The sequence below is a fragment of the Myiozetetes cayanensis genome, unplaced genomic scaffold (genome assembly GCF_022539395.1).
Source record: "Myiozetetes cayanensis isolate MyiCay16 unplaced genomic scaffold, myiCay2020 scf1, whole genome shotgun sequence".
Classification (NCBI taxonomy): Eukaryota; Metazoa; Chordata; class Aves; order Passeriformes; family Tyrannidae; genus Myiozetetes; species Myiozetetes cayanensis.
Genome location: NW_026086604.1, coordinates 18583514 through 18610189, shown reverse-complemented (window position 1 = coordinate 18610189; position 26676 = coordinate 18583514). Strand labels below are relative to the sequence as shown.

The 26676-nt window shown below is 35.5% G+C and overlaps 1 protein-coding gene across 50 annotated transcripts in view; it reads left to right on the top strand.

Moving 5' to 3' along the window:
* Window positions 1-26676, top strand: part of RIMS2 (regulating synaptic membrane exocytosis 2) — a 442383-nt gene that overhangs the window by 203855 nt on the left and 211852 nt on the right. For 40 of the 50 annotated variants that reach the window (XM_050323983.1, XM_050323815.1, XM_050323785.1 and 37 more), the window contains one exon: window positions 25946-26154. In XM_050323983.1, coding sequence (XP_050179940.1) covers window positions 25946-26154 — 209 coding nt within the window. Of the gene's footprint in view, window positions 1-25761; window positions 25830-25945; window positions 26155-26676 lie in introns of all 50 variants that reach the window. The other 10 variants (XM_050323856.1, XM_050323907.1, XM_050323993.1 and 7 more) reach the window with 1 other exon arrangement.

Below are 26676 nucleotides of genomic sequence, written 5' to 3'. Positions count from 1 at the left end.
TTGTCATTTAAGGTTAAGAATTTACATTTGAAACATTAATCTAGCCTTGCGTGTGTTTTAAACCTTCATCTTGAAATATACAGTCTGAATTTTATGCATTCTAAATCAGCCTGGTAAAGTCAGGGGTATTAATCATAAAGTACAAGTTTCTGCATTTGCCTAAGACTGTGTGGGAACAGAAACAGAGCGTAACACTCATACCTATATGTAATCTGGGCTCCTAGGGTTGCTTCAAATGGTAAAAATTCATCTTATTAAAATTGGATGCATCTTCATAAGTATTTATGAAGACTCAGCCTAACTAAAAAGGATAAAATATTCTTAGTTCAATCCCTAAACAGATCTCCTAACTGCTCTTCTCTGGAGTTTAGTTAGATGTCTTTTCCACCTTTTAATATGAGAAGTTTTGAATTTAAAAGATGTGAAGAAGTAAGCAGAGAAAATGATATTGTGTTTTAATTATAGAATTATGTTTGAGTATGTGTTTGCTGTGTGCTACATATGAACTGGCTGATTTGTTTTAGGTTTTCAACATAGCCATCTAGATGTTGTAAGCTAGCAAACCTGTAAATGGATTAATACTACTTAAAGAAAGATATTAAAATTAAATAAAAATTATTGGAAAAAAATTTCAAACCTAATTGCATTCAGATGAAGTACTTTCCTGCTTAAAAGGAGGATCCAGGAAATAGACAATAATGGTTATGTCCATCATTACCATTCCAGTAATAAGAGAATAAGTTATATGACATAATAATTTAACTATTTGTTTTATTCGAAAAATATGCTTGGTGAATTTAAAATCAGTGATAATTTCTAAAATTATATGAGGAGAAAATAGAGATTCATAAATTAGACTCAGATTATTCATTAACTATATGTTATATACCTGAAAATTAATTTATGATGGTTGAAGTTCAATGCAATATTTTACCGCATCAAATATAAAAGCTGTAATTATTTGATGTAACATGTTCAGGTAATATTTAAAAGTGAAAAAAATATTGTATGGTATGGGGCACCCTTTTGGTCAGACTGGGGTCATCTGTGTCCCCTCCCAACTTCTCACATACCCCCAGCCTCCTCGCCAGTGGGATGGGGTGCCAAGTGGAAAAAAAGTCTCTTGCCAGCTGTTATGTGGCAAACACTAAGTTCTTGGTGGCCGAGGGGATCCTGTTGCAGGCTGATACCAGGGAAGGTTTGTGCTGAATCCACATACCTTCCTGAAAGTGTGAACAGGTAACACCAGACTGAAGAAGCCCAGCTTGAAATGCTTTGTGAAGGTACCTTCTGTCCTCAAGTACTTGAAATGAACCAAAGCAAAAACCAAAGCGTAGGTAAACTATGGATACTCAATAAACTTGGCATCATATACTTTGCAAGGCCTTTTCATGTAGAAGTATCATATTGAGACTATTAAATAAATGAATTATTTAATATTTGCTAAAAAAACCTGAATTTTATGTGCCTCTAAGGCTGATGTTACCTGGATTGTCTTGAATTTCTAACAAGGTGCAAATGGGTAAAATTAGTGCTTGAACGTATCCTCAGAGCTAAATGCCAACCCCTTCTGTGCTCTCAACCAGAGCAGCATTTGCCAACAGCCGTTTCTACATGTTAGTGTGTGACTGATAATAAACTCAGTAGCGAGCGTGGCTGAGGTTACTAGCATGATCACAGTTTGCATAAATACAATTATGCCCTTTCCAATTGTGGGCTTGTTTGCGCATCTTCGGCAGAAGTGGTAGAAGTAAGCATGTTGGACTTTGCAGCTGGTCGGGTAGATAATGTCTTGGATGGGTTTCAGGACTAATCTAAGTAGGCAGCAGCTCAGAATAATTAGGCTTGGTGAAATTACCCAGTTGATTATTTGGCATGCTGAGCTTGCTGTTGCTGCTGCAAGAGTTTTTGGTGCAGTGGTTGCTGCTGGAGACAGGGAGAGGGTAAGCTGAGCGATTGCCTCAAACTGCAGTGTCCTGAAGGGAGCAGGAACAGCAAACCTGGCCCTGAATGTACCCTCACCCTCAATTTGGCTCCATCTCTTCTGCCTCCTTACCCCATACTGTGGGACATCACTAGCCCTCAGTGCAGAAAAATTCAGTTCTCTCTACAAAACTGAGAAACTTCGCTTTGGCTCTGCACATGTCTGCTAAAGGCACTGGCCTCCTGCAGAATAGAGTGGATTAAAGTGCGAGTAGATGTCTTTCTATTGTAGTTTATCAGATTGTAATCTAAACCAGCATGTTGGCCTTGCTCCCTTTGTCTCTACAGATGATACCGAATATATAGATGGAAATAATATATGTAAAGCTGCTGCTTTACTTTCACTGTTGCATCAATAGAACAGCTCATTATGGTTTGTGGGACTTTGATAAAGGGTTTTCTTTCACCAAAAAATAATTTTCTGTTATTTCTATTGACATCTATAACACCTACAGTCAAAACCAGAAAAGAATTCAATAACTGCAATATGAACATCAAACAACAAACAACTCTTTTGTATTCTATGACATTCTCAGACAGAAAAAAACCCCCACCTCTTCAAGAGACTCTCATAGGTGCTAATTGTCACTTCTGGGGAAAAGGAGAGGCAATAAAATGAGAGGGTTTTGACTAATTTATATTTGCTAATGTTATTTCTTCAATTTAGAATCATGATAATCATAAAAAAAAAAAAGAAAAGAAATATGGAAACTTTTTCCATTGGTGATTGCTTTGTTTGGTAAAATAGGTACAGGAATATGTAACATATTGTTTGAGAATAGGTAGGCTTGAATCTCCAGAAATTAGTTTGGAACTATAATAATTGCTTTTCCTTTCTCCTTCTTTTGCTTTGTTATGAGTCTGGACAATATTGGTTACTGTGTCTGAGTTTCTCATCTAGTTATGATGGTGGTGATAGCATGAAGTCAATTCAAAAACTGGGCAGTTTTGGAACTGATTATGTAAAATTCAAGAAAGTGACAGAAAAGGAAACTGAATGTGGTGAAGGGAGAAAATGTAATAGTGATTGTGACTATATCCCTGAAGGCTGTTTCAGATCCATCCAGCCAACCACCTGACAGGGTTCTGCTCTGACCCATATAGATAATCAGCGAGAAGAGCTGTGCCATGAGTAGAGGTGATTAAAGCAGTCTAAAAGTAAAGGTTCTGTCACCAGTATGACAAGGTGAGAGCTGCAGATCCCTGATGGCCAGCAGTATCTCCAGGTTGCTCTGTAATAGAGAAATGTAGGCTCCTCTGCAGTCAGTGGGAGTTGTGCTCCTGTCTTAGGTGTAGCCAGGTTTCAGTCTAAATGCCTCTCAGAGAGGCATTATCATTGATTATAAAGCCATCAAAGTGTCAGATTCTAGTGTGTTTCCAACATTTTATTTAAAAATAAATTTATATTTTTGAATTTATATTTGAAGAGTTTGCATAAAAATCTATGCAATGAGATTATTTTTGGTTGACTTCATCTAGTCAGAATATTTTTGGCTTCCCTGAATTTAGTAGGAAATTTCTCATATGCATCAGTTGGAGTGAGGATCTATGCTTTAATTGCAAAAAATTAAAGTTAATCTCAGTTAATCTTAAGCACCTTCAAGGTAACTTATTTTAACAAATACAAATGCTCAGACATTTTTGGAAAGATTTATGTTTGCAGACTGTGTTTTTCTGTTAGGTGCCAATAGAAAATGACCATGACAGTTTCTCTTAAGTGGTCATTTAACTCAGATTTCTTAAGAAATATTCTTCTCAAGTAAAACAACATAAAATTGAAGCTGGCAGAAAATTTTAATATCAGGCAAAAGCATGAGTGAAAAAAAGATTGTTAAGTAATAAAGAAATGTTTAAATACCTGAATAGCAAGTCCACATTTGTGTGGAAGATCTGTAAAATACCTGGGACTTCTCCTTGGTATATCAAATACTACAACACTTTAAAAAAGAAATAAATAAGAAAATATTCTGCTTGATTGTGCACTTTCAATGACAGTGTTTATTTTTTCCTAATTTTATTTGGAAAAAAAGTCTTGAAAATCAAACCTGTTTTTTCAGGGAGCCATAATTTTGAATTAAATATTTGTTGCTTTTAAGAAAACTCTAGTTATTTCCTTTAAAAGGAAAACCACAATCTCATTAATTATTAGTAGGATAAATCTTTCTTAAGCAAGTGATAACAAATTGGCATACCAGATAAACTCTGTTCTGAAATGCCTGCACAGGTGTACTTAAGTAAAGCATTTATACATCTACTGTGAAAATCATCTGTACATAATTATTAATTGCATCTGTGCCCAGACTGCAGTGTTTTTTAAAAGCTATTCCTCATCAATGAATTTTTTTTTCTTCTTTTCAAATACATTGATACCATTTGCAAGAGGAAATGTTTGGATTACATCTATACAAATACTCTGAGGTGAGGGCTGGTGAGTTATCCTTAGGATTTTTTTGACAGTTTCTTTTTATGAGAATATTTAGAAAACAATATCATCACAAATGTAGTTTCAGCAGCACAAAAGAGAAGTATACTGGTGGAAGAGTAATACTGGGGCCAGGGAAATTCAAATTGATAGTGGATAGCAGATGGACTTGTGAAGTCCAGGTTTAAAATATCTCTCTGATAAGAAGGTTGTAAGGATTACATCTTTTTATAGCATCACACATATGACTAAGCAGTAAAAAGCATGTCATTTACATTCTTTTTTCTAAACTATGTTATGTCAGAAAACTTGATTTATGTCATGATGGGATTGTAATACAGTTGACAATTGTGCATATGACACGTTCTGCTTTCTTGATGTGCATTCCTTGTGCAATAAAAGGCTCACAGTCTGAATAAATTATAGAAAGAAAAAAGTAAGTCATGTTTTGCTTTCAGCCAGTCACTTCAACTAGAAAAAAATAAAAAAATGTGTTGGCACAACAAATTCTTATGTATGATAAAGTTGAGATAATGTGATTGCAGACTTTTAAGTTTTAATTCTTTGTTCCGTTAAAGTGTCAATAAAATGCCGTGTTTAATCTAAATTAATCTATTAATCTCCCAGTTTGCCGTCCCAGAATTTATTTTGCAGTTGTAGACATTTATACTCACAGGGACTTTTATTTTTCCTAATTAGTTTCGTGATTCAACCTATTAGTAAACAACCTACACATTCTTATCTTTTGTTTGACATTACTCACATTTACAGAAAGAGTTCATTTGGGATGGGATGCTCTCCTAAGGCAGTGAGGAGAACAACACAACACATTATTTGTTAAGAATGGAAAGGACGAGACAAACATTATAATATAGTACTTGTGCACTTAGGTGAACTTAGAAGGGCAGATTTGTTGGTTGTGATCTTCTTTCTGTGCTATAATTTCCCTGAGTGTTAATGATTTTCTTGATCAATGCAATGTGTGGAGATTTGCCTCACAGGCCAGTTGCAGTGTAACAGTTATAAACTATGGAAAAGAGTTGGGAGATACAACTGAAAAATGAGAAATAAAACTCCTTAGTACATTTGCAAAGTCTGTAGGCAAAACAGTTTGTGGAGTGGTTTTGAAGACTGCCCTTATTACTAAGTGTATCTAGGATGTAGAAATTGTAGTCAGTGAAAAATTATTAATTTTTCTCCTCTGTTTACTGTGACATCAATAAACAAACATCTGCCCTATGGGGGCCCCTAATCCTGTAACTCAGGTCTTTGGGATTAACCACCACCTATCTGAACATATTTCTGTGTCTAATCTTCAGTCTTTTCCATGTTGTGTTTTTTTTTTTTTCCTGCTAGTCTTGGTTTAAGCATCACCCTTAAGAAAAATAATTTTAATGTAATAACTGTGTTGTAAGACTTAAGTACCACTATTAAGAATATTTTATTTTTTCTTCTATGAGTATTTATACTTCTCAGCAAACAGAGAAACTGGAGCTTTTTTTTTTTTTGTTAGTTTGAGGGATGGAAGAAAGCTGTTTGTGACATCTAAATTCCAAAAAATCATTCTGACGTAGGATAAGATGGGATCAAACAAAGGACTCGTGTTCACAAAATGAATTACATTAGGAAATTAACAACTTGGAACCTTTATACCATGGACAAAAAATTATTTTGCTTTGCTCACAATTTGTTCACAATGGATTCATTCCCGTGGTATTTTGGTGGCAAAACACTTGGCAAGTTATTTCCTAACAGTGATGCTAGCATGGTGTGAAATTATATGAAATGACTTGAAAAAAAGTGGATAATGAGATAGTCAGAAAGTGTCTGACAACCTGGGGGAGTCAGAGTCACATGGCAGAATCAGTCTTTGCTTTTTATGGCACCCTAGTAAAGAAAGGGGGATAAAACATTTGGAATGGAGAGCAGTGAGAAGAAAAAAAAATAATAGTGGTAGCAAGGAAAAGGAAGAAAAACAGAACTGTGTGGACCTGGCAAGAGGCATTTGCAACACAGAGAAATGGGACACAGGGCTGATCTAGGTCTGCGCAGTAGGATAGGAGGGCAGTAAATCCGGGCTAACACCCTAGATTTGCACTTAAGGCTACAGAGTTGCAATGCAGCAAACAGAGCGATGGTGAAGTTAATGCCTGTCATTGACATAAATCCGGCTGCTCCAGTGGCTAAAAGCAGTGCTAATACAAATCTTCCAGGTTCTCTCATGGCTGCTCACTGAGTGGCCAGTACAAAAGAAAAATTCAAATTGTCTGATTCTGAAACTTTGAATATTTTGTTGCAATTTTAGCTTCTAAATAGTGTTCCATTTTCCTGAAGTCAAGGGACAGTTTGGTCAACAAAAAGGATAGGGTGATATATATTTTTGAAGAGAAAACAAACTGTAGTGGGAGTGAGGAGTATTTTCTACTCTGAATATTTATCCTTTTGCTTCTGTGTATCAGATCAAAATAATCCCATCACCAGCTCAATGACTAAAATAGAGATAAAAATAAGCAGTTCTGCATAGAAAGAAAGTAAATGCATACTTCACTTCCTTCCTTCTCTCTTTTTAACATTTGAATCAAGTTTTGAGAGAATTTATGAAGCAAAATTTGCAGTTTACTTCCTGTCAAGACTGTTAGATTCTATACTCTTAAATAAATCTGTACAAATTCCCACTGTTGTGTTCTTCCTTACTAAATCATTCTAATTTCAAATGTTGTGTGAGTGATATATGGGATCGAGTGCACCCTCAGCAAGTTTGCAGATGACATGAAATGGGCTGACATGCCGGATGGACAGGATGCCATCCAGAGGGATTTGGACAAGTTTGAGAAGTGGGCCCGTGGGAATCTCATGAGATTTACAAGACCAAGTGCAAGGTGCTGCACCAGGTTTGGGGCAACCACCCCCTATCAGTCCAGGCTGGGGATGAACAGATTGAGAGCAGCCCTGCCGAGAAGGACTTGGGGGTTCTGGTGCATGAGAGGCTGGACATGAGTTGGCAATGTGTCCTTGCAGCCCAGAAAGCCAAACATATCCTGGGCTGCACCAAAAGTAGCATGGCCAGAAGTCCAGGGAGTGATTCTGGCCCTCTACTCTGCTCTTGTGAGACCCTACCTTGGAGTACTGCATCCAACTCTGAGGCCCCCAGAGTAAGAAGGTTGGGAGCCTGTTGGAAAAAGTCCAGAGGAGGGCCACAAAGACGATCAGAGGGCTGGAGCACTTCTACGAAGGCAGGCTGAGAGAGTTGGGAATGGAGAAGAGAAGGTTCTGGGGAGACCTTAGAGCAGCCTTTCAGTACCTAAAGGAGCCTACAAGAGAGCTAGAGAGGGACTTTTTACAAGGGCGTGTAGGGATAAGACAAGGGGAAATGGTTTTAAAGTAGAAGAGGATAGATTTAGACTAGATATAAGGAAGTTTTTAAAACAAGGGTGGTAAAACACTGGCACAGGTTGCCCAGAGATGTAGTAGATGCCCCATCCCTGGAAACTTTTAAGATGAGGTGTGCTGGCACTCTGAGCAACCTGCTCTAGTTGAGGATATTCCTGTCCACAAGATATCCTGAAGATATCCCTGCGAAGGGGTTGGACTAGATGAGATTTAAAGGTCCCTTCCAACCCAAATTATTCTATGTTGCAATATGTTTGTACTGTTAAACTGTTCTGAGATATAAGGGTGAAATTTGCTGTATTGGTGTTAGATGAAGAAAATAGGCAGATATATAACAGTGGCTCTGATAAATTTGTAAGTCCATGTTCAATGCTACCAATATTTCAAAACGTTTTTTTAATATATGAGTCCATGATACCAGAGAGATTTATATGTTAAGGCCCTCATTGCAAAATTTGAAATTGCAATACAAATAATTATTTTTTATTACTTCAAAAAGAAAAATGCAGTAAGATCAGTAAAGAACAACCAGAAAAATCCAAACTTTTACAAATATGATAAAACTGCTTTTTCCATTTCTTAAGCAGTCAAGTCACTAGTGAAAAAGGAGATTGTATACTATGCTATAATCTAAGCTTGCTAAATGCTTCACCTAAGTGTTTTTTCTTACATCTCTGCAGTCTTAAACAGAACTCACAAGTAAAGAAATAGAAAGTAGAGACAAATCAGAGAACCTGACACCAACAAAGCATTTTCCATTTCTTAGTACTTTGTTTTGTGACCTTCATGATTTATAACAGAATTGTTTTCATATATAACTCATTATGTTCTATTAGTTCTAAATAATCAAATACTATTAATATTTGATTTATATGTCACATAAGTAAATTAGAATATGGAGAACAGATAAACTCTGAAGTTACTTTCTCATTTAGTGTAGAAATTCAGAAAAGAAGCAAAGTGTTCATAAAGGTTAGGAGATTGTTTTCTAAGCATGATGTATTAATTTATTATCAGTTGTTTTATATCTTCTTTGGCTACAGCTGAAAGTGGGTTTTTTTCCCTCTGAAAGATAACTTTAAAACTGGCATCTTAGTGAAAACACCTGCCATCCCTGTCAAATCTTTTTTTACTGTGCTTCTTGTAAACACCCCAGAGAACTGGGAGAAGGAGATGGTTTATTTCTCAGTCCCAAATATCAGCAAAGTTCTATTTGCAGAGCAAGTTACAGTTGGAGTTGTACAAGCTTGAAGAGGCTCTTGAGGAACAAGTTGATTTTCCTGTGAAAACAGTGACAAGAACTGCCTTTTAAAATTACAGTGTGGGCAGATTTCATCCAGAAATCACTGAGCGTTCAGTGTGGAGCTCCACATTTTATAGTCCCTTTCAGATGAGCAATGACTGGAAAACTTCTGTTTGTGATGTTCATTGGCAACGTTTGCTTTTTGTCTGGAACAGTCACCTTTGCCTTTTTTTTGAGCAAAGGTGACTTTCTGAAGATCTTGTTTTGGAAGTAAAAGTTATATGAGTTTCTACTTATGCCAGCTCCTAAGAAATGAGATGCTGCATGTCTTTTACCCAGCATCCTCTTCAGGCATTTACAAACTGCAAAGAAAATGGCTGACAAATACTAGCAATTGAGAGTGGAAATCCAGCATGGGAGTTGAACATGGTGCCTAATGCTGGCTTATTGAAAGCTCTTCATTAAAATGTGGAACTTGCTTCAGGGAAAGGCCTTAACATATGCACAAAAATACTTTTTGCATGTCGTTGAAAAATATTTCCGCTGATAGAAAAGGATAGAAAAATTGCATTTGCTTTTCAATTTGAAATGTTAATGTGTACTGGTATCCATTATCCTGAGTCATGAATAATGAACAAGGCAGAGCAAAGGGCAGAATATGCAAGTCATGAATTCAGAAGTCAGCTGAGAATTTCTCCATTTCCTCTGGAGGCATCTGTATGGGTTATGGTTATCTTTTTAACTAAGTAATTCTAATGTATAGTCAAAACTAGAACTTCAGTGAACTTTTTTATACCTATAATTTACTCCATATTCTTCCAGTATCTAACAATGTGAAATTATATGGTGACATGAAATAATATGAAATACATTCCTGGGAATAAGAATTGTAACTGTGTGATGATATTTCAAAATGCTGACTGTTGATAGTGATGATGAAGCAGACTGATAATACTACCATTTTTCTTTATCAGCTGCATTGCATTCTCCATAGGGTGCATGAAATAGTGTAGATTTTTCAGAAAGTTTTAATGATAAACACGCTGGGGATTTATGTACATTGTGTGCAGAAGAGCTAAATAACATACTTGATGTAGACCTGATTCACAAAGCAGTATTCAATATCTGAAAAATATGTGTTGTTTCAAAGTAAGCAGATCTTTTGCATGATGAAGTTCTGGAACAATTCCACTAAATACAGCATTATGTGCTTACAGAAAAGCAAAGAGGTTTGTGAATTTTAACATAAGGCTTTTGAAACAATGCTTCTTTGCACACTCCAGCTTAATATAACTCATGTGACACTAGTCACCAAAGGCAAATTGTTTCAAGCTACAAAAATAATTAATCTTGATAGGTGAAAGTGACGTATTCTAATTTTTATTGTATTTTATAAATTCAAAAATGAGAAATTTGTATATGAAGAAACACATTTGCCCTCTCAATTCTGAAAAAAAAAAAAAAGTGTTCAGTGTATTTAATGGGTATCCTTCTATTTGAATCATCATTATTTCTGTGATGTTAGCAGAAGACAAAACAAAAAAATCCCCATCACATTTATTTAAAAGGGCTATATCTATATGAAAGAAAGCCAAGTACTTTCCTAAGCCAGAGGAAATAAACTACTCCATAAACGCAATGTGAGAAATGCTGACCAGTTTCTTGCTTACATCTGTATTTGCAATGCAATCTGACAACATTCTGGCTGATGTCAAATATGGACTGAGAACAGCATTTTGATGTTTTTAAATAGAACACAATACTTGCTAAGGTATAATGAAGTTTTTTTAGTATTGAAATTAATAATCTCAAACTTGAGTAAAAAAGTATGTATTTATACCCCCAAACATCATAGCTGAGTTTATTTTTTATTTTATTTATACATAGGCCTAGTAATTTAATTTGAATTAACTGTATGTGAAATGCCTGAACTAGGCAAACTTTCAATGTAATTTCTTTGTTTCCCTACTTATCCAACTAAAATGTGATGTAACTCAAAAGTAAACAAGAACTGTAAATAGGAGCTTTGTAAAAAAATTACTGGTGTGAAAAATTATGGTTACTCTTGAAAACTAACAGTGTGACAAAATAAGATTATGCATATCAGCCTGATGAATTTGAACCCTGAGCATTCACCTCTGAGAAGGCATTTGGCTCTTTGTGCAGAAAATCAGAGCCTATCACTCATTACTTCTTCCCTTGAACTGGAATCTGGAGGTAACAATGTTGGGTTTCAGAATCATGTATGACTTAAAAAATTTAAGTAACCAGATTGCATGGTCAGATATACTTTTTCTTCCTGAAATATTTGCTTTGGACCAGTATCTTTCAGATGCATATCCCAAGGTCCTTTTTCAGCATCTGCCTTTTTCATTGATAGGGAATTGATGTTATCTGGAGAAATGAGACATATTTATTCTTTTAATTCTTATTAAAAGAGCCTGGATTGTTTTAACTTTCCAATTTTTTCATTGTTCTTTGCAGAACACTCATCACAGTAGTATTTGTTCACGTTCCTTCCTTTATCTCTAAGTGGAAGAAAGCTCTATTATCCTGATTTTATGGACTGGAAATCAATGGATCACTGTCAGAACAAAGCTCAGCACTCAGATCCCTTATATTTTAAATTCTTTGTTCATTTCTGTTTTGGGAAGAACTGAAGATCTACATTTCAGATAACCTTTTTTATAATTATTAGATTCCAGTTGGGGGTCATTTGCCAAAATTTCAGTTCTATTCGGGTACAAAGCATTTAAACAAAGCAAGAGATCTAACTTTTTCCTGTGTTCAGTTGACCTTCTTTTAACTGCCAGGCTTGTTCTTTGACTTTCTGTATGATAGTATTCTTTCTTTTTCTGGGTCTTGTAAAATTTTGCAAAAATTAAATTCTTCTAAACTCTTAGACTGTGATACCCATTTCACTCTTTTCTATTAGCATTTTTTCATTCCTGTACACTGACTATATAACCCTTTTCCTATGTTCAAAGCTTTCCTAAATTTCATCTTTTTGTGATTAATCTCTTCTAGCAGACTAAATAACTGAGGCATTGTACAAGGCCAGGGCTGGGAACAGGGTCTGAAGTTTCCAGTGTGGAATGTCTGCTTTTGTTATACAGTATTTGAGGAAGAACAATCCATACCAGTATTTTTCTTGTGCTGTCTGCCCGCTGGTTCTCCTGATGGGTGCCTTTAAGCCAGGGAAAGGACTTTAGTTATGACATCCACCATACCCAGTTTGCTGGTTACACAACAGTTCTGAAGTGTTTATGACTGGAACAGACAGCTTCCACAGGAGCAAAAAAGTGCATGAATCTTGCAGAGTCAACTCTTTCATTATGACTGTCAGATGAGATAACTCCTGTTCCTCAGTGTAGCCAAGCTGCTAAGATGAGGTCAGTGGTCATTTTGGTCTTCTGCTACACTATGGATTGGTAACCCTTATCCTATGGATTACTGTGAGGTGTTGCCTGGAATGCTTCCTTGTCTTGTTCAGAGACAAAAAATTAAACATGAAAATTACAGCTGGCAGGGAGAGGACTATGGCCTTGCACTGCCTCGGAAACTTTTCTCATGGTTTGATACAAGTCAGGACAACTGTTGTAGCTGAGTAAGATTGTATCCAGAGTTGTCTTTCTCTAGATTGCATCACCTATTTATTTAGCACACACATCTCATTACAGAATGTTGATTGCATGTGACAGAGTTTTTGGAGATAAGTAAAGAAGATTTTATGGTTGCAAAGGACTCTTAAGTTAAAGGCTTTGAAGGATCCTATTGAACTTTTCCTATTTTCCCTAGGAACAGGAGAACTCCTACCAAATTCTTGGTGTGTGCAGTACCTGAAATGAAAGAAAGAGTGCAGTGAGTTTTTTACTTTTCCCCCATTGGACCACTCTTATACTTGGAAATAAATGGTCAGGGAGTAGAAGACTTTTTATTACCAACTTTTGTTGCTTTTGACTTTACTTCAAGAAATAACAAATTCCTTATTATACTTTGCTTATAAAAGAAAGGATGTTGCAAAAACAAACAAAGAAGAAATTTATGAGAATCTAATCTTAAGAACACAGTCATTTATGAAATTGGGGGTTGGAATTACATGATTTTTAAAGCCCTTTCCAATCCAAACCATTCTATGATTTTGTGAAATGTAGAAGCCATTTTATGCATAAGATCTCATTTGAATTCAACAAGGAAAAAGGAAAGATGCTGAATTGTGGCAGAGAAGCAGTTAAAATCTATAACTGTTTTCACTGAGATGTTTAGTTTGCCAAAGTTGTTATTCCTAAAGCGTATCATATTTGCCAGTTCTTTATCGGATTTGACAGAGGATGATCTAAAAAAAAATAGGCAGGAACAGCAATGTCACCCTAAAAAGCCATTAACTGCTTGTGTTGTTTACGGTGTGTAGCTGTGAGTACAGCCAATCCTACATTTGCTAAATCCTGTGGTATCTCTTTATTTCAACAAAGTCTAGAGTGGAAATTACAAAATCATAGTCCATTACAAAATGTATAGTAGTAAATGTTAATAGTGTCATTATTTGTATTTTCAGTATTACTAACCAAAGTTTCATTTAAAGCAAATTTTATTTTCTTGAGATAGATACAAATAGTTCAAATTTACTTTCATAATAGTAAGCAGCAACAGAAAAATACTGAGCTTAAAATTATTTCTAATCACAGTAAAATAAATAAAATATTAACACAGACTTTTTTTTTTTTTTTTTAAAAAAAAGACAGATCCAGGAAATACAGCATTCTAATCATAATACATTTATTATAGCTTATTCACGCTTTGCTTTTTTTATAAAGGACTGCAGTTCTTACAGTACAGCAAAGATGCTGTATGGTATTTTGTCTGTGCTGAGCAGACAGAGGCAGAAGAGTGTTTTGGGGAGTAAGAAAAATTTGCTGAGCAGTCTTCTAAGGGACTAATGGGTTCACTTCCAAGCATTCACTGCCAGATTTAAATCAGGGGAATGATCCATCTGTTGTTTACAACTTCAGCTGGCCATATCTTTTAAGGTCATTGTGTTGACACCTGTGCCAGCTTGATCCCACACCTATTTTTTTCACATCTGAGTCCTGTATAGAGATATCAAGAATGTGTGATGAGAAGATGCAGCCTCTTTGTTTTAATTTAAAATTAAAACCAACCAACCAACAAACAAAACTCAGAACACCAACAAAAGAAAGAAAACAGTAGATATGCAATTTTCCTATTTCTTGCTATGTTTCCCCATCAAGGACTTTCAGTTTCATACTGCAGAGAAGAATAAGTTCGTGAGTGAAGTGCTTAATTCTCTGGACAGGTGATGGAGATAAGGTGATGCATTTCATTTACTGCTAGTCTTCTTTAGGCAGAGCAGGTTAGAACAACAGCAATTTATCTGAAGATAAAACTGAAGAGAAGAGTCACCAGGCAAATGTAAAAAACCCCTTTCATTTGAAGGGTTCTGGTAACCTGTGGTAATTATATTGTCAAGGAAGGTGCACACTTAAGGAAATGAGAAAGGGAGCAAGGGAGAAAAGAATGGTTTAAAAATGGCTGCACCACAAGTGTTTTACACAATTCTATCTGAAGTCACTTGGTAAATTTTGAAGCATTTTGCTTTGTTATCCTATGATACATTTGTAATAAGTTATTAGCCTCATATAGTATATGAGGCTCCTCATAGTTGGAGCAGTATAGTCTCTGTGTTTACATCACAAGTGTTCAACTTCTATTCTATTAATGTAGCTCTTCTGCCTGGAGAAGATTGGTCCAGGCTCTGCTACACAGTTTGTTTGCTTCTGAAAAATTCTTTTGGTGTGGGCCACACAAGTTATGCTGGCTGAAGAACTGCTTTGTCCTATGAGAACCTTCATGATTTAGGACCTGGTCTAATTTATGAGGTGGAATTCTCTTCTGGTTTTGCAGGCATTAAGTATTATGACTTTTTTTCTCCTCTCACCACAACTTCCCAGAAAATGAAAGATGAACAAGTAGAGGATATGAGGGAATTTTCCTTGAAAAGTAGTGGAAAACACTGACCTTTTGCTTAAACTCATCCTGGAAATATTTAGCCTCAGGAGATACATTTTTGGGCAATTGTGATCATATAAAAACAGGAGGCTAAGATTAAATCCCTTATGTAACTTTTATTGCAGTTCAGCTACCATGAAGGCTATAATTATGAGTGTAGTTCTTGTTGACTGTGGAAAGGTCCCTGAGCACCGTGCTTCTTTATGTATTCAGTGAAATGAAATAATTACAGAGGTAACATCAACTATTCTTATTTGGAGCCTCTTCCATTGTTCTGTATTCTTTTGAAATAATGAAGACACTGAAAATTACAGTTAAGAAATCTACTTTTTATCATTAGGATTCAAAATTAATTTTTGAATGTTAATTATATCTTTATCTATATATTACTTTAACAATCTTACTCTTATATCTCCACGACATTTTATTAACCATATTTGTTCATTTTGGAGAACATCCTTAGACAATTTTTGTTCAAAGGAAGTTTCCATCCAGCTTGTATACGTGAGCAGTCCTGGATGGATGTTGGGAAGATGAGTTTTTTGTTTGCTTGTTTTAATCATATAATAAAATTATTGCTTATTTGATGAGTAGTTTTGTATAAATTCCTGTCATTTACTGAGAATGAGTATAACAGAGCTAGGAAAAGGCAGAACTACAACACTGGAAGTTATTAAAGAAAAATCAAGTCCTGTATTTCTAAAGTTTGGCACTGAATATTGTAACATTTCACAGTGTTTGATGCTCTGTCTGTGTCAGCAGCTCATTTTAGCATCCCCTGCATTTCATTATGCAGACAGTCCACAAAGAACAATTCCTTGAATTTAACCCTGACTACTGCAGAACGTGCTCAGAGCACCAGAGAAATATTCTAAGGAGAAATATTCTAACTTTACATTGAGATCTGCATTTAGACTTTCTTCAGTAACTAATGAAAGGGGTCATTAACTAAAGAAACAAGGATATTGATTAGTTACTTATTTAATCTTTTTTTCCATGCATAGAAGATGATTGTGGGAACAGGGGACTTTACCATCATATTTTGAAAGATTACATATTAATACATTCGTATAGGGACTAAATTAATGCTTCATGGTAAGCTTAGTCTCAATCATCCTTACTTTTTAGTATTTAATTTTGCATCCTTACCTTCCTCTTAATGTAACATGTATGGGAATTTTCCTGCATGTACATTTAAACATGTATATGAGCAAAACAACCTTGATGGTGTTAAAGTCTCTTAGAAAGACAACCATGGTCATTGGTGTTTTGTTTTTGCACATCTGTTCTTTAAACTGTTAACCAGGTGTAACAGGTCATTGCTCTGAACTAATTTGATTATATAGTATCACATTGTCAAGCCTGTGCATAGAAGGTATGAAACCAAATTAGACAGTTGATTATGTTTGTTACTTCTGCAATCCACTGGAGTTCTCTTTGCAGGTTTTCTGTTCCTCTTTAAAGAGAGAATGAATTTCCTTCAAAGAAGATGGTTGAAAAAAACCCCGTGTAACCAAACTCAAAACAATAGGTGTTTTTACATATACCAAATTGCTTTCTTCATCATGACTACTAAAGAGGAGATCAGTAATTAATGATCCAATTACTAGTTTACAAAGGCTTTTATTGCAGTGTCAAGGTGATGAAAAACCCTCTTGCACTGTTTTTTTTTGCTGTCACTACAGCTTACTGAATCAGCAGATGCACTGCATGTTTTTAGACCATTTATGGCATGTGTGCTGCCAGGGACAGATGATGCTGTGGATTTACTGTTGTAATTAAGGTCTTGCTTCTTAAATAATTTTAAGAGTGAAATGAACATATGTTGTATCTCCTGCAGTTTAGTTTTGAGAAGTAGCGGGTTAAAAATTACACTTGTTTAGACAATCAGAAAGTTATTGGTATTCCACATGTGAAATGTTAGATCAGATTAGATATCACTTTGACTATTTTATAAGATTGTTTCACTTCAAAGTTTTATTTTTTTTCTTAAATTTATTGTTATCATTGTTGTTGAACTATTCTATTAGAAAAACAGATACATTATTTGTGTATTGGTTATTTGATATTGAAAAATCACAAGATGAGTACTTGTTAATATCACTTTTTGGTAGCAAGATGTCAGTGATCCTGACTGGAATTAGTGGAGAGAAAAGAAAAAGATGTGATCAATGGAACAACTGGCTGATCCTCAGTCATAATATATGAATGGCTGTAGGGCTGATGATGGAAATTGATTCTAAATAATTGTGTGCCTCTGATAGGAGACATCTCTATGTTAGTAATGTCTCCTCTCATTAGGATTAGGTCTACATGACTTTGGGGATAAAATATAGAAAACCGTTATGAATAAATATGTTTATGTTTCTTTAAAACTAAGCTAAGAAGATTTTCTTTACTGACATGTTCACTATTTCAGCTTTACTTATGGTTGATTATTCTCTTGATGAAATTAAGACAGCTCTGTCATGAGTACAACTGACATGTTGAGTTTATGTCCTCATTTGTGAATTTGACATCATGCCTCATAAAGAATCCATTCCTTTGCTGTATTTCATTATTTCCCCGTTGTCTTCACTTTGCAAATTTGAGGCTTACTTAGTAATTAAGATATACTAATTCAAAGTAGCTTAGGGTTAGTTTCTGTAATAATTAGTGTTGACATCAAAACAGTAAAGCTTGAAAGTAAATAAGTACACAATATAAGGTTTTTTTCCAGGTGTTTTTGTTGGTTTATTTTTTCTGTTGCTAATAAATATTAGAAGGAACTATGCATGTAGAAAACATTATTACAGACTCCCTGTCAGCAGATGTTAATTTCTAAAAGGAGATAAAATGCACCTGGGTAAACACTGCCCCTCAAACGCAGAGGGCTCATGTCTGTCCAAATAAAAATATGTTCACATTCAGGATTCAGTATGTGTGCTGAATTAAATCCTATTGCCCTGAGGTGTCCAGTTGCCAGCCTTGTTGGAGCTACTCTGGCAGTCATTTTGGCAAAATCACAACTTCAGCGTGTAAAAAAAGTATATATATGTGCTGAGTATAGAGTAAGCCACCACAAAGTGAACTGCATAAGCAAATATGTCTACTAATGCTAAATAGAGTTTCTCTGAAGCTTCTTATTTCTTCAGTTTAACCAAACCTCCTTGGGTGAGTTTATAAAAAATGGTAATGAAAAGAAAAATCTGATGGAAATAGGTACCATGAGCACACAAGACCCAAACCTGTTTCCTAAGCTTTGAGCTATTTCTCACAAATTTCCATAATGCTCCAGTTATGAACCGTGCTCACTACCAGGAGGCTGTAAGGCTCGTTTCCAGCCGACTTATCGGGTTTTACTGTTACCTTGCTGTTGGCAGCAAGACAGTTGAATTTGCCTGGACTATTTTCAAAGTTTGAGAAAGGAATTAGTTGTGCATGTGCAGATTAGTTCCCATTTGTGCAACAGCTCCAACACATCATATAACCATTGGATATTCTGTGCTTCCTTAGCAGTGGTTTTCCAAGGTGACAATTTTTCTGAGTCAGTGATTGTGGAATTGTAGGGTTTTTTCTCACCTTCCATTAATTCCTTTATTCATTAGATCCAAGAACTCATTAACTTTCAGTAGACCAGTGTATGAAAAGGCGTGTGTTCTTTGAGCACTGCTCTGACCTGGGCTGTCTGGTTTTAACTGATGGGGATATCATCTCAGTGTTACATAAAACTGAGCTGTTGATGCAAGAGCCAGATATGGGATTCTTTAATGAGATTAACAGGTTTTATTCTCTCCTGCATTACTAGTAGTGCTTGTTCTCTCTTTAATGGGTCCCTTATTGAGATGTAGGCAATCTGGTATTGCTGATGCTGGTTCCAAGCCTGAGATGGTAAAGAACTTGCACGAGGCTGTTGGTTGCAACCCTAAGGTGAGGGGGAAGCATGGTTATAACAGATAAGCAGGGAAAATATGTTAGGTCAGCCCATGGGCACATATATCATCTTTGTGGATGTGACTAGGGAAGAAAAAGGAAAAAAAAAGGCATATTTTAAAAATAATAATAAAAGAGTAGTAAATAGCTTTTGATTACTTAGTCCTGGGCATGATCCATAAATACTGTCTTATCTAAGCTTTCCAGTATGTGTTTTCCTTTGTATTCTCCGGAAAGAATTTCCTTTTTCAGGCATAGGCTCAAAAGTTCCTACTGAAAGAAGGAAGAAGTGAAAAAGTGAAAATGCTACAAGTAGGGTCAACAGTAATGTGGAGCAAACATCTTCCTAAAGCAAAATCTTAAAGACAGTCACACAAGAGAGAAATCCACCTGTAACGTTTAGTTTGTTCCAGATTCTCCTTATCTTACTAGAAATAGAGTAGCAGGGAATAAATGACAAAAGTGTGCAAATCTAAAAAGCTTAAATAGGATAACAACTGGGACCCCAGTATAAAATTTCTGGCTGTTTCCCATGAATTCTTAACAGTACCATTCCATTTTTTTGTTGGCTGAGTGTGAGTTTTGGTGCTGGATCACATGATAGAGGCTGTGATGTGACATATAGGGTCACAATCCAGATGTCATATGAGAGACATGGTTGTAAGTGTATAAGGTCATTTATTTTGTGTGCTATGATGTGACTGGAAGCATCCCTTCCAGTGAGAGTCTGGTGAGTGTTGACTTCCATTAAGAAATTATGCCAATAGCTTTCTACAGGAAGTGGACATTTTATCATACAAATGTATTTGCCATATTGATATGCTTTCTTTCAATTTATTCCCAAGTAAAGACATTTATCACAATATATTTGACTAACAGACTGAGCCTAATTTTGTTTTAGAAAATGTAGTTTTGAAGAAAGTCTTTCCCTCAATTTAAATCCTTCCAGCAAAACATACTTCAAAAAATACTTCCAGCAAGTATTCTTCTATTAATAGTGATCCTAAGTCTCAGGCTCAGAAAGAGCCAGAACAGAATAGACAAAATGAAACCCTTTCCCCCTTTCCATTAGATTAGCCTTTCTGTTAAGAGCAGCATCTTTTCTCTTAAGCAGTACCTGTAGCAGTTGAAAACAGGGTTACATTTTTTTGAAGGTAAACCAGGATCTTCAATTTTATTAAGGTTTTCCCCTTAAGAATATCACTTACCAAAAAAAAAAAAGATATTTTAAAATTCTTATTCACTAACCCCTATAGACCAGATATGTTTCTTTGGTAGCAATATCTCTGTTCAATGCCAGCATGGTCCCAGTGTCATCATTCTTGCCACATGGGTGTGCATTGTTTTGTGCTCCTGCCTCCCCCATTCTATTTTCACCGACCTTGTGGGATGCAGCACTCTCTTATTCAAAATATTCTTCCAAGTTTGTAGCTTCTTTTCTATGTTTTTATTTCTTGGCCATTAGAAATTCAAGTGCTTATGGATGTTCACCATTAACAAGGACAGTTAAGCAAGATCATAAAAAAAAATCACTTTTAGACCCTTCATCATGTGTAGTGGTCCTATAAATCTGCAGATTCATATATGAGAGCTGGGATTCCATCTGATTAAATGTAAACACCCTCAAACTAGGGATCTACACTCAAGTTAATAATGTTGACTTGCTTTACAGTCATTGAATACACTTCTTGAATACACTTCTTGAATTCATGTCAGGCTTAAAGTGGATATATAAAGTAGGCCTGATGAATGAAAACAAGAGTAACTGGTTTAGATATAGAAATCTAAAACTACCAGAGGGGATTGTGGCTGTCTCTACTTTTTGGGTGAGGGACACCTTCCTACTTATTGCAACAATCTGCTAGTATTCTAAGCTCCACATGAGAAGGCTCTGCTGAACTGTGCACAGTGATTTTCTTGGTTCTTATGGCTGTCAAGGTCCTGTGTAGAAGCGTGATTGCAGTACTTCATCTTTGACTTCTCTTAAAAACTGCAGCACTGAATCTCACCAGCAGGTCATTGTCTGCTTTCTCAGAGATCTGACAAAAGACCTCCCAAATCTTTTGCATATAATTATCTGGTTGCCCTGAGGCTTCACAACCCCTGATAGTAAGGCTATGCAGGCCTTTACAGACAGCTCCAGCATAGTTGCCACTGATTTATAGTTGGGGCTAGTTGGGGCTAAGTACAAACATCAGAGTATGCTCTACAGTTTCCTTATCACTAGTGAAAATTAATACATTTTTCTCCTAGTTGCTGCATTCCTCTGTATTTCATATATTAAAAGTCAGGACTGTATTTCATATCCTTTACATAAAGAACAGCTTCTCTCTCTTTTTTTTTTGGTGGGACCAGATCCTTTAGACATTGTCCTAGTCTGTTCTGTGTTGAAAGTTGACAAATTCAGAGGAATAATTATTTCCCAGCAATAAATGTTGAAATACAAGGTAGGAATTTTCAAAGCCTGCTGTAAGACCTGCCAGAAGATGCTTCTTTTTGTTATCACTGCTCAAATTGCATTAGTGACTGTGTTGAAAATTATTTCTGTACTTTACATGTGCCAGACAGCTTTGCATTTGTTCCTGCACCAAAAGCTAGCATGTCCCTGAAGAGTCCAGAGCTGACAAAGCAATTGTTTAAGCTCTCACATAATCACCTCCAGGCAGTTCTGGCTGTGTAGCTCCTCTTTGGAGTCCCCCACTGTGTGGCAGTCTAGATGGATGGTACTGCAAGCACAAAAAGTAACCTGCTTAAATGAAAGTTCTTCAATAGCTGTAGTCCGCTTTTTACTTCTCTGCAGAGCCCTTCTGGTATAGGGCTGCACTGGGAGCCTTTCAGTTAAAAGGAGGATGAAGAGACAGGGGTGTGCTCAGCTCACTGTAGCCTTATGCTGAAAATTAGCTTTGAGGGGAAAGGTGTTAACTCATTTGCAAGGTGAAATTGTTTGTAGTTTTGAGTAATGACACCTGTGTACCATCATTGGCTCAAATAGCCAGTATGTCGAATGTGTGCAGTATACAACATGCAGTCAGGTAGCACTTCTCAGGTTGAAGAATTTAAAGTTATATGACTTGTCTTTTTTGGCAGTGAGATTTGAATTTGAGGAAAGGTTTTTGGTTTATTTGGTTCAAAGCAAGATGGTGTTTTCAGTTTCCTAAGGGAAACACTTTCCAGTTTAGGTAGGTCCTGGTTTAGTTAAAAAGGGCTTGGGTCGTTCTTATATCCTATGTGAAGATTTTGAGCACCCTAGAGCATCAAATGACTCTGCATATGTAGAATAACTAATTAAATTGAGTGGTTTAAGTCTAAACGATTTGGAAAATGGGTTTGAACTTGACCATGAACTTAGACAACAACATGCCTTATAAAAGATGCTCAATTACTGTGTTTCTGTGTGGGAAAGCCATTCTAAGAAGAAAGAAAAAAAAATTAAAATATAGGGAAAACAGAAACTGAAATTCTTTTAAAATATACGCTGACGTTTCAAGTTCCTATTGCTATAGGAAGTTCCCATTGCTGTGGGTTCCTGGATATAGAAGAAGAAAACCTTTTCATCTACCTGTTTGGTTTTGTCTAAAGAAAATAAGTGAAACAAGCCAAACGTCAGTAAGTTCACAAAGATCTCAGCTTAACACTATTTATACAGAATGGCTAGGCTACTGATGTGATTTTTCTCCCAACCTGATTTGTCCATGCAAACTTCCCATATACACATAAGGCTCAATGGCATTAATAAGAACAGACCTCACATATGTCCTTTCCTATATCCAGCTGCACTCCTGGACTCACAAAGCATCTGAATGCTCTTATAATGACATTGTCTCAGATTGTATCTTACTTACTAATACATTAATTCCTTTTTCCTGAAAGATGGCTTTGATATTATAACTTACATAGTTTATCAGTGAGGTGGTATTTTTTTCCTGAGTGATTTCTGCTTCATAACCTAAATACCCATATTTGTAATAATAAGGCATCTTCTATTGTGGAAGAGAAATACCTAAGAGAGCAGCAAGTGCATTCTCCAGTACTCACAACTAAAACTACGGTGTCTTTGTTACAGAAAGATTAAACAATTTTTTTGTAGGCAAACAAAGATTTGTGTGCCTTACATCTACTACTTTTAACTTTACAAGATTTCAAAAATCACTTACTTAGTGAAGATTTTAATATTTATCAAACTTGAAAAATGTATGTCCAGGGATTTTATCAAGCTAGTCATTGTAACTCAAAAGGTGTGGGTATACTAAGCCATACATACCTCTCACAGAAATATATTAAGCTACAGGACTTCCAGACAGCCATCCTTTATTAACTTCTATACTATTTAGACCTGTCATTTAGATCACTTAATGCAGTGTTAAGGGCAAAATCTGTAAGATCTACAAGGGCTCTGTAATTTCTAATTTCTATGACAATTTTTTTGGGAACATATTAACTACATATTTTAATGGAGAAAATAATACAGATAAAATCTAAAGTATTTGAATGGAGTTTTTGCTTGTTTTCATTTAATTTTCATTTTATAGATACCAAATAATTAGTATTTACTCACACTAAATGAGACACAACTAAAATAGAAACAAAGTCAGCTTTCTACATATTGATTGAAAAGGAGAAAGGAAAATGTTAGAGTAAGAAGTGGGAGTGCTTTGATCAGGCAACAGGTTCAACTTTGCAAGGGTTCCTCTGTGCAGGTTTAGGTTCAGGGCTTGTCATTTGATGAAGAGTAAATGTTTTTGCAAAATAACTGAATTTTTAAAAATATAAGTAATTTCTATATGCTAATGGGTATACTGGGCTAAATGTGTCTAATCTTCAACACATATGGTATGTGGATGGACCATGCATTAATACCTGTGTAAGAGGACTCTTAGAATAAGCAGAAATCAGTTACATCAGCAGATGAGCCTGGACCAATGTTGAAAGGCCCCAGGTAATACGTAAAATAGGCAATTTGTAGACTGGAACTCTTGCTATCATCTGGTTATCTCTAAATGTATATTTATGAGGAACAGTTAGACCCTCATGAACTCACTGATGATTTCACTCAGTACCCCTGAAGCAATGTCTGGAGGCAGAGGTAAGACTAGAAATTCTGTGACAGAAGTACATTGAGCAAAATGTTATTAGCTTTCAGAAGAATATTTCTTTCCCTTTAGCAGGACAGCCACACTTTTATCTGTAATACAGTCAAGATGTCAACATGCACAGCAAAGAAGTTTTGGTATGAATTTCCTGTTTTTAAATTCCTTTAAAATTCCTTTCAAGAACCAAGAAACTGAGTTAATAGATTTAAAGCAGACCTAAGTATTACCTAGAAAATATAAAGGAATTAAGACTTCAAAATAATTTTATGAGGTCACTTTAACACTGTTTTTGTGAAAGAAAAGGCTATTTAATATGTTAGAACAGTTCTGCAATGTGTAAGAGACAAAGTGTTTGAAGTGTCTTTTTCAAAATAAGGCCTTTGTATTCTGAATGTTTTTTTCTTTAAAATGAAAATGAGACTTGATTTTTTTCTTTTCATATAGCATATGCAAGTCTATATATTAGAGAAAACAAGTGAAAAAGATTATATTTTTTATTGTACATTTATCCTTCCAAGGGAGTATGTTTTACTTTTCTAAAGACTTCTTAGTTAAATGTCACTATCACACTGGTGTAGGTTCAAAGAAATAGGTTGAATAATGTCAAAGCAGGATCTGAAGTAACGGAAATAAAAAAATATTGTTTGTGGTCTGTACTAAAAAGAGCAGAGCTACTTTGCTCTAGTGTTCTTTTTGTTATGAAATTTGATAGAAAACTAAGCATTTGTTTCCTGCATACGGTATTATAAAAATATTATGTAGCATGTAGTAACAAAATGTTTTTCATGTAACAGGTAGTAACGATGGTAAAGACAAAAAAGAGAAGTTTAATAATGCAAAATGTGTGGGCATAATTTACAGTTGAAAGTACTTACATGAAAGAGAATGTTTTATTAAAATACATGAGTCATTCCCCAATTCTATGGACAGCAGCATTAATTTAGACCTTTTCTTCAAAACTGTTTTTCAAACCTTTTTTCCTACCATGTAACTGCCATGTAGGTTAAATTCTGATTCTATAAAATATTTATATATTTTGTCAAATCCCTACACATTCCCAACTATGGGGTATCTGTACTTACTAGAATTCTTCCTGATATTTAACCAGTAGACAAAGAAAAATTAATATACTTTTATTCTAGATATAATTTCTAGATTTGTTTTTCATTTAACCTTCCTTAAAACATCATCTACTGTACAGCGAATGCAGAGTGCCATTGTGTTAAGTATTTTATTGAAGCAATTAGAATAAATACTAATTTGTGTCAGAAAAATACGTTCCTTAAGACAGAATGGTTCCTTCAGATTGTAATGAAAATTCATTCCATATTCAAATGCTTTCCCTTATGAATATTCTCTTAAAAATACGACACAATTTGCCTTTTCATTTAATTTACTGTTAGTAACTTTGTAGGGACAGTTAAAAACTCTGAAGTAATGATGCTTTACACTGTACATAATTTTGTGCACACACAGACATGCACAAACTTACCTCCTTCCTTAGTGTTTTTCATATTCCATGTACTCTGTTGTTGGAGCCTTAACTTTTTCTTGGAAGCCCTTTGCAAGTCCAGCTGGAAGGGGTTATGAATCAGATAGGATTATCAGAAATCTTTACAGTTTTACTGTATCTTTGTCTGTCCTTTCTTTCCCCTTTCCTTTACTGCACTATCTTGTCTGTCTGATTCTCACAGGAGACATGGATTACAACTGGTTGGACCATACGTCTTGGCATAGCAGTGAGGCATCCCCAATGTCTTTGGTGAGACATGTGGAGCCTTACCATTTAGTTTCCTTTACCATTTCACATTTCCTTGGTTTTATTTACACCTTTGCATGTTTTCTTTTTTGTATCCTTTTTTTATCCCACACCTATAGGGGACAGTCAAAGGGGAAAAAGAAAAACTAGTGAGCAGGCAGTTTTGTCGGATTCTAACACCTTATCCGAGAGGCAAAAGAAAATGGTGTGCTTTGGTGGCCACTCTTTGGAAGAGGACTTGGAATGGTCTGAGCCTCAGATAAAAGACTCTGGGGTAGATACGTGTAGTAGCACAACCCTAAACGAGGAACATAGCCATAGTGAGAAGGTACTGAGATTTTGGAGCCTGCATTTTAACCTGCTCATTTGGTCTTTGTTTGCTCTCTGTCACTCATTAAAATAGTGCATAAAGTAAAAGATAGGGTGTTTCTAGAGATGATATAGCATTTCTTAAGGTGCAGAAAAGAAAAACAAATGAAAAGTCTTTGCATGCTTGCAGCTTTTACCATTTGGCAGCCTAAGGAAAAAAATTGAGAGGCATAAAGGAATGTTGTTCTCATTGTTACAAAATGGCATATCATGGTATTACCTTAAAGCATAAAGTAATTAACAATAAGGATTCTACCAATTGGCTTATTTGATTTATTATGTTCAAACTCCTGGGGCTGAAATTAAATTAATAGTTTAAAGCCCAGGTGAAAAAGGGAGAAAATTGGGTCTCTCTGCACAGAAAAGTTGTTTTTCTTTTTTCCCTTTCACTGTCATGGTTGTTCATTTGTTTTGTTGCCATGCGATTTTTGTGCAGTATTATGCAGAATTAAAAGCTTTGCCATCTGCTTTGGTATATTTT